The sequence below is a fragment of the Etheostoma cragini genome, chromosome 4 (genome assembly GCF_013103735.1).
Source record: "Etheostoma cragini isolate CJK2018 chromosome 4, CSU_Ecrag_1.0, whole genome shotgun sequence".
In the NCBI taxonomy this organism is placed as follows: domain Eukaryota; kingdom Metazoa; phylum Chordata; class Actinopteri; order Perciformes; family Percidae; genus Etheostoma; species Etheostoma cragini.
In genome coordinates this window covers 17,584,400-17,599,132 of record NC_048410.1, presented here as the reverse complement: position 1 = coordinate 17,599,132, position 14,733 = coordinate 17,584,400, and the positions used below count along the sequence as shown (strand labels likewise).

At 40.9% G+C, this 14,733-nt stretch overlaps 2 protein-coding genes across 5 annotated transcripts in view; one reads left to right on the top strand and one right to left on the bottom strand.

Annotated features, from left to right (window-relative positions):
* The window catches only part of akr7a3 (aldo-keto reductase family 7, member A3 (aflatoxin aldehyde reductase)), a 10,260-nt gene extending 8,412 nt beyond the window's left edge, over positions 1–1,848 (bottom strand). The window contains exon 1 of the mRNA XM_034869110.1: positions 1,399–1,848. Coding sequence (XP_034725001.1) covers positions 1,399–1,672 — 274 coding nt within the window. The 5' untranslated portion in view covers positions 1,673–1,848. The remainder of the gene's footprint in view (positions 1–1,398) is intronic.
* Positions 1–14,733, top strand: part of megf6b (multiple EGF-like-domains 6b) — a 63,198-nt gene that overhangs the window by 1,874 nt on the left and 46,591 nt on the right. For 2 of the 4 annotated variants that reach the window (XM_034869077.1, XM_034869073.1), the window contains exons 1-4: positions 3,755–4,185; positions 5,693–5,827; positions 6,774–6,883; positions 13,874–13,978. In XM_034869077.1, coding sequence (XP_034724968.1) covers positions 4,094–4,185; positions 5,693–5,827; positions 6,774–6,883; positions 13,874–13,978 — 442 coding nt within the window. In that variant the 5' untranslated portion in view covers positions 3,755–4,093. Of the gene's footprint in view, positions 1–3,754; positions 4,186–5,692; positions 5,828–6,773; positions 6,884–13,873; positions 13,979–14,733 lie in introns of those variants that run through there. The other 2 variants (XM_034869074.1, XM_034869075.1) reach the window with 2 other exon arrangements.

Genomic DNA, 14,733 nt, shown 5'->3' with positions numbered 1-14,733 from the left:
CACACTCTCTGGCTTCAGCGTCTTCCCATCCCAGGGGTTGGCCTTGGTTGCTATGCTGACTGTCACACAGAAACACTGTATTAAAAGTCTGTCATTTACAGGGTGTTTTTGGCAAACAGCTATCTTAATGACTGTTACAATAGTAAAGTTATGTATGTTAAAAAAGACTATATTCCACGGTCAGACTGTAAGTACTTTTAGGCTGTAGCAACAATTAAAATGATGAAACTTTTCAGATGTAAAGTTATTTTTCGTCAAAGTGGTGGCAAAATGAATGGCAGTCAATGGAATGCTAACGGTGGGTGAGTGCTTGGTAGCATTAAAATGGCGCCATAGGAGCTACAATTCGTATGCTCAACAATTGCTTCATAACCAAACGACTTACTGTCGCATAGTAGAGGAATTACCAAACAGTACAGGATAACCTCGCAGGCAGTTTTGACTTACATCAGCTGTTTAGGTTTAATTACTAATGATAACTAGTTAACTATGTTATTTTCTAACATATACCTACACTCTCATTCTCTGCAAGATTCAGAATGATAGAGATATCTCAGAAGACTTACAACTTTCAGACAGGCTTCTCACGTCACATCTACGTCTTCAAACTCAGTTGGAGGTTGCGCAGTAACGCTCAGCTCTCACCGGAAAAGTGCTTCTAAAATCCTTCACTGGTCTCTGTCCAGAGCAACGGGATTTGTTGTTCCATTTCTTTAATTGTCTTTGGTTGGACTTATAGTCAGACCAATTTGGGAGATTTTTGAATGCGTTATCAGAGAACTGTTTTTATATACTATATTTTTACATTTTTATGTTTTAGGCTATTTACTCATTTTAGTCAGTATGTGTTTTTTTTAAAAGCAGATTTATAAATCTGACGCAATGAGAAGATTGTAGAATGAAGAATGTAAATAGAAGGGGCTATATGTTAATTTCCATATTTGAGTATGAGAAAAATCATGTGTTTGTTGAACAGTAAAAGAAAACGAAATTACAATCTCCCAGTTTTCTGATCCAGGCAACGCACCAAAGAACTGACTTGGTTGTCTTATTTCACAGTTTAGAGGTTGTTAGATCCTGCTGGACCCTTTAGTGTAGGGAACCGGCCTATAAGGGTGAATGTCCCGCATTGACTGACTGACTGACTGAGTTACTCACGGACTCCATCCTGTCCACATTGTTAAAATAGTGAAGTTGTGGTCTTTGGCCACTGCCGTAGGTCAGGGATCTCTGGTGACCAAATTTGTTGTTGTTTTTATATACAAATTTCTTTTCAATGGCTGAAATAAGGATTAACTTTTGGCTGTAAAATAAGCATGATTGTTTACTTCAAGTATATTGAAACAAATGTCTTTGGCATGCAGTGGCACACATCAGGTTCCTATGATATAACATTACCTGTTTTAGGAAGATTCATGCCCCCTAAGGCTGTCTCTGACTTCCCGTCCACATACATGAAGGCTGTGTCCACATGGCTGTGTCCCCTGTCCAGGAAAGTCTTCACCATCTCCAGGCTCTGCTCAGCGTTGGCTGGATCACCCAATGACATAGTTCCCAGTAAGGTAACAGGCCGTTTAGTTTGAGACGACATATTTCGACGAGCCACATATCTCGGCAAATATGTGAGCACATTTTTAAGTGTGCACATGTTTCCTGTTTTTACCCACTGCATGCTACAGAAAAGCAGCTAGCCTGTGATTTAAGGTTTTTTGAAGTGGTGAAAAGGAAGTAGCCTTGTAAATGTATTTAACAAAATTAAAAAAAGGAATATTTGATCAATTTACTGAACAGCTGTTGGGCTTCTTTGCTTGGCTGTAATTGAAGCAGTGCAAAGTTCGTTTTCTGTGACCACTTGTTGTTTTAGGCATGTTAATATTTGTTCAAGTCTCTTCGTTGCATCATCTGCATCACTACAAGAAATTTTGAACCACTTATTTTAAACCACAAGGTGTCAGCAAATATGGGTTTTTCTCTTTAGACTGTATGGGATGAATATGACTGTATATACTTTATATACAGTATGTTTTGTTGTGCATACAGCAATATGCAGTCCAGAGATCCACTGAAATGAAATGTCTGCAGGAACATACTATGGTGAAATAAAGCCTAATCCCAGTTAGGATCAGACATATACGCTGATAGGGCAGTGAGTTTGACGGAAGTGACAGGGACAGAATAATTCACCCCTGAATCAGGTTTGAGAATACTGGTCTACACCCAATTTATACTCCTGGAGTAATTACACTTACACCTCCACAAACGGATGACATCATGTCCCCACTCCATTACTTCAAGAAGTTACTTAGAAGATGTGACATTATCGTAGAGCGGTCAAATCTACAACCAAAAAGCCACTTAACCTCACTCCCAATCAACTGGTGCAGTGCTGACCAATACAATGATTTTCTATATAATAATAAATAGTAAAAAATAAGTTTTTTACTAACTTTTTATATCCCACACACTCCTGGGTGTGGTATTAGTATATAGATGACAATTTTGATGATTGATAGCCATGATTAGATCAGAGACATGATCATGATCAGACATGATCAAAGAGCCTCAGTCTTTCAAAAAATAGGATACATTATTTTTCTTAATGAAAAACCACGGAGAATAGTTTATACATATTGAGACCCTGTCTTAGAATGAAGACTTTATATTATATAAGAATTGTATTAATTTTTTTTCATAATATTTGTTAAAAGGATTTTATGCACTAGTAATCATGTTGCTGTTTGGTATATTGTGTCTGAGTCAGTGTCTTATTTTCATAGGACTACTGGTTTGTCACTGTGCAGTCTGCTATATGTACTGGAGGAGTAGCCTACTTGGAGACAACAGAGCACAGCAGGTGGGGGGAATATAGGGGCCCAACAGTAGATTTTTACCCTGGAGCTTTCAAACTGCTTAATCCAGCAGCAGCGCCGAGTTCAAAAACTGTATGATGGCATAAACATTAACACATTCATTTGATTATCATAATATTTTGTTATTTTGTTGTTGCAGTTCAAATAAGTGTCCCCACCTTGTTAGCGTATATCTCAGATGATCTGAGAGTCCCGAGGGTCTGGCGAAGACTACAGATTCCCTGATCTAACTCAAACAACATGCCCTGCTGGTACCTCGGAGGTTGCATGGACAGCGCCGATGACCCTGGACTCTTTAGGGTCATGAACACACATGCGCGCAATGAAAGCTTTGTTTGGAGAGCAGCACTAGTCGGTCCTGGCGGCTGACCCTGTGACCCACCATCAGCTGTTTGCCCTGCTGGGGGACCACTAGCTGCTTCAGACTCAACCCCAAACATCCTCTGTTGCGCCGCAGGCGATATATCACTCGGTTTTCTATATCTAGCATGAGTGGTTTGCACTTTCCCTCCTGCAGACGTTTCTCTGCTTTGAGTCATGGCTTCAACATGCGCGGATGTTTCTCTGCACGTGCTCTCATGTCCCAGATCTACGAGCTGTTTTTACAGCTATTAATGGTGGAACGATTGATTATCACCATCTAAAAGTCATTTGTAAGCTAAATATACTCAAGCTCAATTCTTAATTATACATCAATATAGTTTCTAAATCAAATCTAGACCCAATACGTGTGTGTGTGTGTGTGTGTGTGTGTGTGTGTGTGTGTGTGTGTGTGTGTGTGTGTGTGTGTGTTTCAGCTGCTGAAGCTCCGAATAATAAATGCCCCCCCCCCCCCCCCCCCCCCCCCCCCCCCCCCCCCCCTGCCATCATTACCAGGTCAATGGAGGAAAGATTGAAAGCGCTCAGCCTCCACACGTTTTTGCCCGTTAGTCCTACATCTGCCGTGACGAAGCATAGGTGAGCTGCGGTTTTCAGTCACTCACACACACTGGCTGAGAGCGAGAAAACACCTCGCATGTGATGGCTGGCTGTTTTTTGTAAAGTCCTGATCATTTCCACGCGGAGGATCCTTTACGCGCCTTTAAAGATTCTCTCCGTTGAGCGATCTGATTTTTGTTTTGTTGTTATTTTTTTTGATAGTTAAACGGCTGAATTATACCCATGAACGATTTTGCTAAAAATTCACTAATTCTTTTTAAAACTTTAATCCAAGACACACCAACATGGATAGTGTTATTTTTTCTTTTTTACTAATATTTATTATAGAGGCTCGTTCATTGCGCTATGGCACCCCCAACAATCTCCAACCCTTTATGTGAGTAACCTTTTGTCCTATTTTTTTCTTATTTAAGGGCTGTTGATGTTAGTTTATTTTTTCTCAGTACACAGATTGGGATGATGTTCAGTCTTTATCTTTTCTAAGAGATTTTTACAGCCTTACGTTCCCTTCGAAGTTTGAGTAGGAGAAAACTGCTGGTTCACCTGCACATGCAAACACTTGTGTCAAAGGCTCAACCATGCAGAGGCAGAAAATTGAGGCTTGTGAGGTTTGTTTTGCTAAAGGTATCACAAAGCAGCTTAATGACAGGATTAATTTAACGGTTGTGCCATCTCATCATGGTCTTTATTGGCTTCTATGCACAGTATCACTGTAATTTACGTGATTATATATTAGCGCTTGTGTATACTCTGTACTGCATTCCTAACTCTGTCAGAGTATGTTTGAAGCCTTTCAAAGTGAAGAGCCAGACAATTATAACTTACCCCCCCCCCCAAAAAAAAAATAGATATGGAGCTTGAATTATGTTAGAGAAGATTCTCTGCTGTTACCTGCCACTAACAATAAGGTCTTACATGTAATTGTATACAGCTGAGGGTGATAGTGATCTATTGTTTATGAGATGATTAACTGGATGTTGTCTTTAGATTCTGATATTTCTTTTCTGTCCTTGGATTTACCAACTAAGTAAACGTCTCAAAGATCAGGTTGCGCTGTTGACGAGACTCCTCTGTGCACTGCACCAAACGGTGTGAAAGACATCAGTGGCAGGCCTGCCTGTTAACCCCACACAGACTTTGTGTTAGAAGGACAAAACATCAAAGTAAGAAGGCTTAGCATGTTCTACCTGGGGGCAAAAATGTTAACGGTCTCCTGCTTCTGCTGACTTTCAGTCACAAGTAAAAACATGCATGTCCAGTGAAAACATTATGAATATATCTTGTGAATTGTCTGGGAAATTGTGACATGTTTTAGTTTTATTCATTTATTTTGAAAATATTGTGCAGGGAAGTGGTAACCACTTCCAGGGATTGTCCATTATATCCCTCTGTTTCCCAGTAAACCTGGCTTACATCTAAAAGTTTTTATCTTCATATTCCTCTGATCTGATTATGATCGTTTATGTCGGTTTTACTACATTTTGGGTGGAAGATATGAAAACAATTTTTTTAACAGAAAATTCTTGCCACTTTCATGCCAATGCCGCCTTCTGAAATACTTTCAGGTAACGCATTTGACATGAATACTGAGTTTAGATTGAGCTACTGGTAGAATCTTGTGCAGCTCAGCGTTCTGAAAAGTGAAGTATGAGGAATTCCCCTTAAGTCTTTAAAAATACCAAAACCAGACATCAAAAGCAGCACCTCAGCACAGGTAATGCCCTCACAGACATTATGTCGTAGTCCACTAGAAAGTGCCCTATGCAAGGCTTGAACATTCATCTTTGTTACAACATTTCTCACAGCATTCATACATTGCCCCACTGACATCTTATGTACATCTGTAAAAACATGAAGTATTTTTACCACGGTTTTTGTTTCAGGCCCAATGTTTGTGTGGAGAGGGAGGTGACGTTGGTCGCCCAGAGGCAGCCGTGTGTGCAGGCCTTCACACGCATGGTTAAAGTGTGGAAGCAAGGCTGTGTGGGACAGTCATGGTGCATGGGATACGAGAGGAGGTGAGAAACACGTGTTTGTTGATTGCAGTCTAAACCTCTGACTCTGTTCTCGTACAAATGCTCCCATCTTCACCTGTAGGGGATGTAGTGCATTGCTCATTATGCTCTGGCTAGAGCAAGCATAAATTATGTCTTTATGACTCATGCAACCAAAAGAATTTACCAGAGAGTGCATGATCCTTTATTTGACTCCACCTCCAAACGGTATCAAACAAGATTATCTCCCTGACCTCCACTTTTCTCTCATTCTCTTTTGCTCTTGTTTTGTAATCCCAGCTTTGAAACTCTCATACAGTTAATTGCAAGGTGTAGCTCCATTTCATCCGGGTTACCAGTCATTAACTCACTGGCGTCTTTGCAGCCAGCATTTCCTTTGAAGGAGAGTCCTAATATAGCATTTTAGCCTGTCTCTATTTTAGGAGTTTATCACTTCGCTGCTTACGCTCGCTTTCCCAGCGTTATTTACCGTGTTACAAAATCAAAGGTCGCTTTGAAGGCAACCAAGGCCACAATTACTTGTCAAAAACAAAACGTGTTTCCACGATTCGTAATGGCTATGGAGCAATGAGAGGGGTGCCAAAGTACAGGGAAATGCACCGCTTTCTGAAGTTGAGTCTGCCAGTCACACATTTCAAAATGTCGCCTTAAAAGTCTGGGAAAATGTTTGCTGCAAATTTTACTGCATGTTACTCTGTTACTCTAAGGAGTGGGAGTTGTTTGCTCACATTACACGTTTGTTGTTTTCCTAATCTAGTGTTATTGAACCACATGGCGCATTATAAATCATATGTGCCAAATATTGTCCAAGAATCCCTATGTTTATATGACTCTTCACTCACACACATACTGTTTAACAATGGAATGCTACTGCTATTGTGTGTTGTCAGTTTTTGTATAGCTTTATTTGTTTATTTAGTTTTTAACTTAATATTTCTCACAATAACAGGACAGCATACTACACTGCCTACAGACAGGTGTACAGACAGGATTATCAGACTGTGTACAAGTGCTGCCCTGGATGGTCTCAACTTAACGGAGAAGCGGGCTGTCTGTATCGTAAGTACTTTCTATCCTTAAAGTAAAAAAAGGATCATATATCAGGTTTTAAGGTTAGGTTTGCTTACTAAAAGGAATTTTTTTTTTTGCTGAAAGGGTACTTCAAGCATCACCTCACCCTTGGCACAGACCTCTGAACGAATGGTTTTCTGAAAAAGGTCAAGGGGCAAGAGATGCTTTGCCCATCCAGACTCCTTAGCAAATGTTATCAGTCAATGCCATGTCCACAGTACTTGTGTTGATACAACTGTCCCACAAGGTTTAGATGTGGACAGTGGGGGAAAAAAAATCTCAAGTGTTGAGAGTGTTGACAGTCACTCTGAAACAAGGTTTGCATTGTAGTATCTTGTTCTACACTCAGCAAAAAAACTACTACTATTTAGATAAGGCAATGGCTCTGTAGCGCTCTTGTAGTGGATGATAGATAGCCTGCTTTTACTTGGCTTGATACGTGTACATTAAAGCTTTAAACGGCCCCATCAAGCTGTGCTCCTATATTCAAATATTGTCTCTATTCCATATAGTCATGCCACTCTTCTCATTCTGAGGTGTGACATGGCTGTGCAGGTCAGAGGATTGCAATATGGATTTGAAAACAGACAAGCCCATCCAGTGTTTACCCCAACCAATCACTGTTATGGCCCCCAAAACAATACCCATTAGGTCATGGTGGAGAGACCACCTGCTGATATGCACAAAAAGGACAAAGCAAAACAACTATGAATTTCCCCTCTATAATTCCAATCCTTGTATGGAAAAGAAGGTCTGTTGGTCTCACTGGGACTGTCAGGTTCTCATCTCTTTGTGGATAAGCTTAGCTTCTCACTGCTGAGACCAAGGAGCCTCCTTTGATGGGATTTTACAGCCAGTGATCCAGAGCGCATTGCCTGCATACCATAGACAAACCCTTGGCAAAGCCTTCCTGTAAACAGTTTGTCCCCAGTCCGGTTGACTGACAAGAAAGTTCCCACTTCCTTGCTCTCATTGCCTTACCTGGAACTGACCTGTACACTCAATGGCCAGCGCTGACACCCCCAGTACAGGCCCATTACTGTCTGGAACAGTCCTGTGATGGGATGTGACTGGGATGTGAAACGTGGGAAGATCTCCTGGATGTGTCATCGGTGTCTTATTATGGCATCTATGCTATCTTCAAAGAGCTCTTTGTTTTGCTTTCAGGGAGAAGGTAACGGTATTAAATTATACAAAGAAGCATCAGGGTATCTGCTCTACAATGAGTCTGGTTTGTTTTAAAACACTTATAAAGAAATGTCTTAAAGATACATTCCTCAGAACTGCCCAATGTTTCGCTTCACTTAAGTAGCTGAGGGGTTGTTTTCTCTTTTCGCGTGACAATGGCTGCTCTCTTTGACGTGAGGTGGGGCTTTTATCTCTGTAACCAAAGACGTGGCAGCACTTTGCGATGGGACAAACTAATCACCCTTTTCTCTGAGCCATTGAACCAGGATAAAAGGAAGCTCACGCCACAATCCTCCCTCTCCCAGTCCTGGACACTTTGCTATCTGTACTGTACCTCAGTCAGCACAATGCAATCTGTGGGGCTGTTTTCAACAGCACCTCCAACATCCAAAAGGAAAAATCTGCTTTGCAAAATGTACAGCTTTAGCAAATCCTCTGAAAACCCCCCAATGAAGGGAAGATTGGAAAGACGGGAATGCTTTGTGTTTAAGATAGTGATTTAGTGTCCGGCAGTCCTGAGCTTTTTCTTTGTCTTGTGTTGTCCCTTTTTCTTTTGTGTGTGTTCCCTAATAAAATGTCAGTGTAAGCTAATTAGGCGAATAATGGTTATTTTGAGGTGGTTGAGCAGTGAGGCTTTAATCATGTTGTAGATACAGCGCACACACAGTGGCTGGGAAGTGGCTGCAAGTTAAGTTTGTCCTCTTTTAGTTCACCTGTGTTTTTCTCTGTCTCTATATCCACCCATTGTACCAATGTTGACATCCTGTCGCCGTCTTGCAGTGAATGGCCTCAGTTGTTGTGCTCGCCAGCATTCTTTGCTTAGCATAATTAGTCACATATTTAGAGAAAGAATATAACACAGCACAGCAAACGTCTGGTTCTTTTCACATTTTTTTCAGCTATTTTGACCCCCTCCCTCTAGTTTTCCATATATTTTTGTTTTCGGCTACTATCATCTAATTATGAAGGTTTATGGGTTTTCCATTTACAAAATAGCATTGATTCAGAGTTCTTGAGCGGTTTGCAAATATCTGAGATTTGAAGTTTTTGTTTCCAAGTTCTGATTTTTTCCAGCACTACTAAACAAAGAATGCACTGAAGCCCTTTGGCAGGGTTTGTACGGGTGCTGGAAATCCTTGAATTTGAATGTATTTTTAAGGTTTAAGGTGCTTGTATTTTTCACTGGTGCAAGTTGCAGTTCTTTCACTGTGTAGTGCAGAAATGAAAATTAAGCCTGCAACTAACGGTTAATTTAATTTCCTCTCCAAATTACTTTCATGTCAAATCAATTAAATATTTTATGTCTTCATTACGTGTGAAAATGTCCCCTACAGTTTTCTAGATTCTAAGGTGATATCGTTAAATGTCTAGTTATGTTTGACCATCAGTCAGTTTTTTTCAATACATCTAATGACTTTGTGTCTATAAAAAGTCAGCTAGGTGACTTGTGGAGGCAGAAGGCATTTTTCAGTAAACCCACAGTGCAACCGAGGTGACTTTTGTGTTCTTTGTAAAGAATCCCAATTGGCTCGATGACTATTTTATTCTCCTGAAGTTGAAGAACCCTTGACTTTGTGATGGTGACTTCCTCCACTTAAGGAGGACCACTCATCAGTCAATCAGGGACTTAAACATTTTACCCCAGCAAGCAGTCACGGGCCTGGTGATGTTGGATGGGGTTAGGCAGGAGTGGAAACGAGCAGGTTGATTGACGGCAACAATAACCTTTGTGACAGGGGCTGAGGAGCAGAAACAATGGCTCCTCCAGTTTGTTGTCCTCGTTAACTGCTGAATAGGAACTGGGCCCCTTTTGTGGTGGGGGCAGGCTGGCAAAAGTAGCTTCAAATAGGCCCAGTAGTCAGAGAAGAGGAAATGGTTCTTTGTTGCTTCATGGGTGGTCTGTGTGTGTGTGTGTGTGTGTGTGTGTGTGTGTGTGTGTGTGTGATATTTTGAATTTGCTCAAATCCTCAAATATGACAGCAGTCCTGCTAGCCCCACAGCAGTGACGTCACCCACTGTTTTGTGGGTTAACATTGAAGCCCAGAGTTTGGCATATATGGCCATCTTGGTTTTTTAAAACCGGATGATTTTTGGATGCGGGGATGAGAGCTAGGAAGAATGACGCATCCAAAAAGTGTTGTCTATGGCTGCAGTGGCGCACACTTACTTGGGCGCGTCATTCTCCCTATCTCTACCCTCGGCGAGCAAACATTACCGTCAAAGTTCTCAGAAAAGAAGAAGGACACAGACCTAAAGCATTTACAGGACATTGCTGTCAAGTTACAGATGTGGTCTATTGCCGGATGGTGAACACTGCTGTGCAGACGTTATTTGTGCAAACCAGCTTTTACAAAAGGATGAACATTCTGCCTGTTTTTCAAATTAGGGTTATATGTTTCCTATTTGGACTGAGTGGCATGCATGCCATCATCCTGTCTAATCCACATCTCTGTTGCATTAGAGCGAGGAAAAGAGAGGACCTGTACAACATGGTAGGTCTAATACTGACAATGTGATCATATGATTGTGCTTAATCTTTGTGATGTGACTACATTTCAATATTCTCATCCACATATTTGGAAATAACTACAATAGTATATATTTCTCTCACATGAATAAATGATGTAATTTAGACATACAGTACGGTATGATTTAAGGTGCAGCGAATGCCCTACATTCTAATTCAAGAGTCTTGCATACTACTTCTTGCTATGCATTATTGTGCCTGCTTTCTCAAACCGACCTATTGTCTAGTTCAAATGTTATTTAAATTCTTTCAAAGAAACCTTTCAGACATCCTCTGACGTAGCTTCACAAAAACTTTTTGAAACGACAACATTCCTCTGCAGAGCAAAACATGATTTGTTGCCTCAAAAATACAGTGCTTGGCTCCACGCTTACCAATTATGGCACCAAACAGAGCCCCGACGGCAAGGCTTTGTGTCTGTGAATCACAGTAAATGTGGTCTCCCGCTGGCTCTCACTCTAGGGGTTAAACAGATCGACAGAGCATAAACAAACACTGGACTGCCTCTGTGTTGGTATGGTCATCCCATTCAGAAGCTGGAAGGGTGACACCTGCTCGTTGGTTTTCAGTTTCTCGGCACGAGTCGCTGACCCCTGCTCCTTCTGTCTCTTCTTTTTATGGGAGCTGCTAATCTTCTCAGAGAAGGTGTCTTTGTAATAGAGTGGAGGCATTCACAGCAACGCATGAGAGTGAGGTTCATGCCACGCTGCATGCCACATTAAGAAATTATTTCAGGGAAGAATAAGCAGCGTAAGAAGCTCAGGATGGGGGCGGCCCGAAAATGCCCTGGTTAGCTGCCAACAATCCTGTATGTCTCTCTCAGAAGGAGGAATGTACATTTCCCTTGTTGTCGCTTAGCCTAGCTACCCTGAAGTGACCTTTTACTTTGTTGCTGGTAATTACGTTTATTTAAAGCTTTTTACGACAATTAGAAGTGTCTCATAAATTTGGTCTCTCAGAGCTGGTGGTAATGTAAATGGCCTGAAGAATTAGGATTTTTTTTTGCAATTAAACATGATCACTGAGTAGTGCTTTTTTCTGCTTGTCTGTCATCTGTAGCTGTCACCACACCAAAATTCCCTCACATTGGATAATCACAGAAGTGGGGATAGTTATGTAGCTGTATGTTGAAATACTGCAGTGTATCATAGCTTCTTTAGCCACAGGAACTGGAAGTCATCATGGGCAGATAAGCAGCGGTGACATGGTCTTCCTGCTGGAGTAGGATTTCAGTGGTTTCACAAATAGCTTAATAATTTTGTCTAATATATATTGGGCCCAAAACGTGTGTGTGTGTGTGTGAGTGTGTGTGAGTGATTTGTTGTAAACTCCCTGGATGGTCCAACTGTTGAGCAGGTGTCTGAGGATGGAGCCAGATGACCGGCGGATGTTTAGACTGAGCGCTGATCTCAAAGGAGCCCTGTGAAATTACTCTGGCTGATCTGTGATTATTAGAGATCACTTATTCATGTCCTCCTCCTTTTTGTCCAAAAATATGTTATTCACCACTGCTGACATTATACGGTTGAAGCCAAACTGTAGATGTACTTTTGTCAGCTTATATTTTTTACAGCCTTAAGCATCCTTTCGTTTCCTCAGCCGATCAGTTGTAGCTTTAAATGTACATCTGTTTAAAGTCTCAGACATTTGTCTACAATTAGGGTTGCAACTAATGCTTTTCTATATAGTCAATAAAATGTCTGACATCACCATCAAGATAATATTTTCAATTAGATTTTTTTGTCTGACCAATGAGAGAGCAGCCAATCTTAACATAAGAAGCTACAACCAGCAAACGTTTTTACCCTAGATAGATTACTTAAACGATTATCATTAACCCAATTGCAAAAAAATGTTGGTGACTTAATGTTTTGTTGATCGAATGATTAATCAACTAATTGGTTCAGTTGATGTACAGCTGTTCAGTTTAGACCTGTTCTTTCATAGAAGATAAATCTCTTTTTGCATTAAGGCAGCATAAAAACATGAATACAGAAAAAAAAACACAACAACAGAAAACATTAAAGGTGCTGCTAATATACACACACAGTACATACATAATTTTGGGTTTAATTAATAAGGCAAGAAAATGCCAACAATGAGAGCAGGGATTAGATTAAGTTCACTCGGTTTCAGTTTGAGCTGTGCTGGGCACTTTGATACCATCACTATGACCATGTATGACTGACAAATGGCGTCAGAACTGCCAGTGCCTTGTGCCTTGTATGATTGGTCATGCTGCCTCTGGTTGGATGAGATGGGCAGAAAAAATGACAGAAGGTGCAAAGATAAACTGGGATTCAGAGGGTTTTCTTTACAATCATCTGAGGGAATGATTGGCATGTAAATTTCTCTTGTGATTAGCTAGACTGTGTTTTTTTCACTCTGTGTCCATATGTTGCCAGTCGGGTAAAGCAATGAAAGACATCAATCCCCTGGATCTGTCATCACTAAGCACTGTACTCTTTTCAGGAGAGTGCAAACAACAGGCCAACAGCTGTGTCTTACTTACACAGCGATATTAGCTTTGATGAACATCAGATAAGCATATACAGGCAAGGGACATCATTTACTGTACGTACACACATTTTTAGGTGAAGGACTGTCATGATGAATGTGTGTGTTAGTGTAGTGAATGTGATGGTAAACTTTTGAGGTGGATTTACATTTTCAGAGCTATGTGTCCTGGATTCTTTGAATTTCCCATCTTAACGACTGTGAGCAGTTTCACTTACGTGGATTTATAGACACATGGCCACTGGCTCCAAGAGCAAGATGAGCCACGCTTGCCCTGTGATTTTCTGATTTTATCCCATGACTCACCCATGCACGTGTATGATCACTGTTTGTTCAGTTCAGTTAATTAATCAGGTAACAGTCTCAAACCATGCGGGAAAGAGAGCACTTTCCCTTTTAAAAGTTATACAAGCTGTTGCCGCCACTCATGTTAAACACTCTGATTCTGTGTAAATTGAGTTTAGAAATGTATTTTACTTGGCCAAAAGCCTGGCCCTCTGCTCCAAGAGAGCCAAGTGGTGGATTCCTCTAACATTGGTTAGTGCGAATGGAGAAGAATCAAGGTTCCTCTTTAGTGAGTAATGAGTGAACAGGCCGGTGATAAGGCTTTGATAGAAAGAGGTCAACGTTTGAAACTGAAGATGTTGACATCTCATAACAACAGCCAGCTGTCTCTGCTTCACTTACTATTTCTTTCTGTCATTCTCTTTTTCTACGACCCTGTCTGTCCACATCCATACGTGCAGCGATGTGTAGCTACGGTGTATGCTTCAACGGGGGCCAGTGTCGGGAGGGATCCACCCAGCTTTGTAACTGTCCTGCAGGGTTCAACGGACCCAGCTGCCAGTATGGTGAGTAGAAACACACTGACCATTTTCCATTATCAGAATCTCTTTTCTTCTCTTCTTTTTGTGTTCCATTCATTGGTTTTCCCTGTTTTTGTCCTTTTATTTTAATCTTTCACTCGCAACACGCACAATTTGTCGAAATTGTCACACTGCATAGTTATATGGAGGTATTCCCAGCATTTATCTATGTCCATCAGTGGATGCAGTAGTGTGGTTACAGTATAATTAGGAATCATAAAAACTCTTTAAAGACGGATTAAAACTGACAGCTCACATTTGATTAAAAACAACTGTTTAGCTTTTTGCTGGAGTCTGATTCTGATCCATTTCAGTCAGCTGCCCAAGCCTCCCCACTGAACTCTGTGATCAGAGTTTCGCCTTTCTCTTCAAGTGAATGAAAATCTCCTCACATCAGCAGTTGGCTTCTTTACCAGCAGCCCAACTATGTTATCAGCAACTCCATTGTTAAATTTGAGCTGTTGAAGTAAAACAGTGGAGGATACTGTTGTTTTTCTGATAACACCACACGACAGGAAATTCCTTTTAGTATGAACTTTTTTTTTTACCAGAATCATCCATCTTTCCCTCAAAGTAGGGCCGATGGTTTGTGCCTGGAGCCAGGAGCTCCAAGTTCATCTGTAACTTACTAACTTTTTCATTCACACAGGTTTTTCTCAGAACGAGTTTCTTGGTGCAACATATTTTGCCATACCTTCACCTCTGTTTTGGCTATTATAGGACTTTAAATCAAGCCTTGG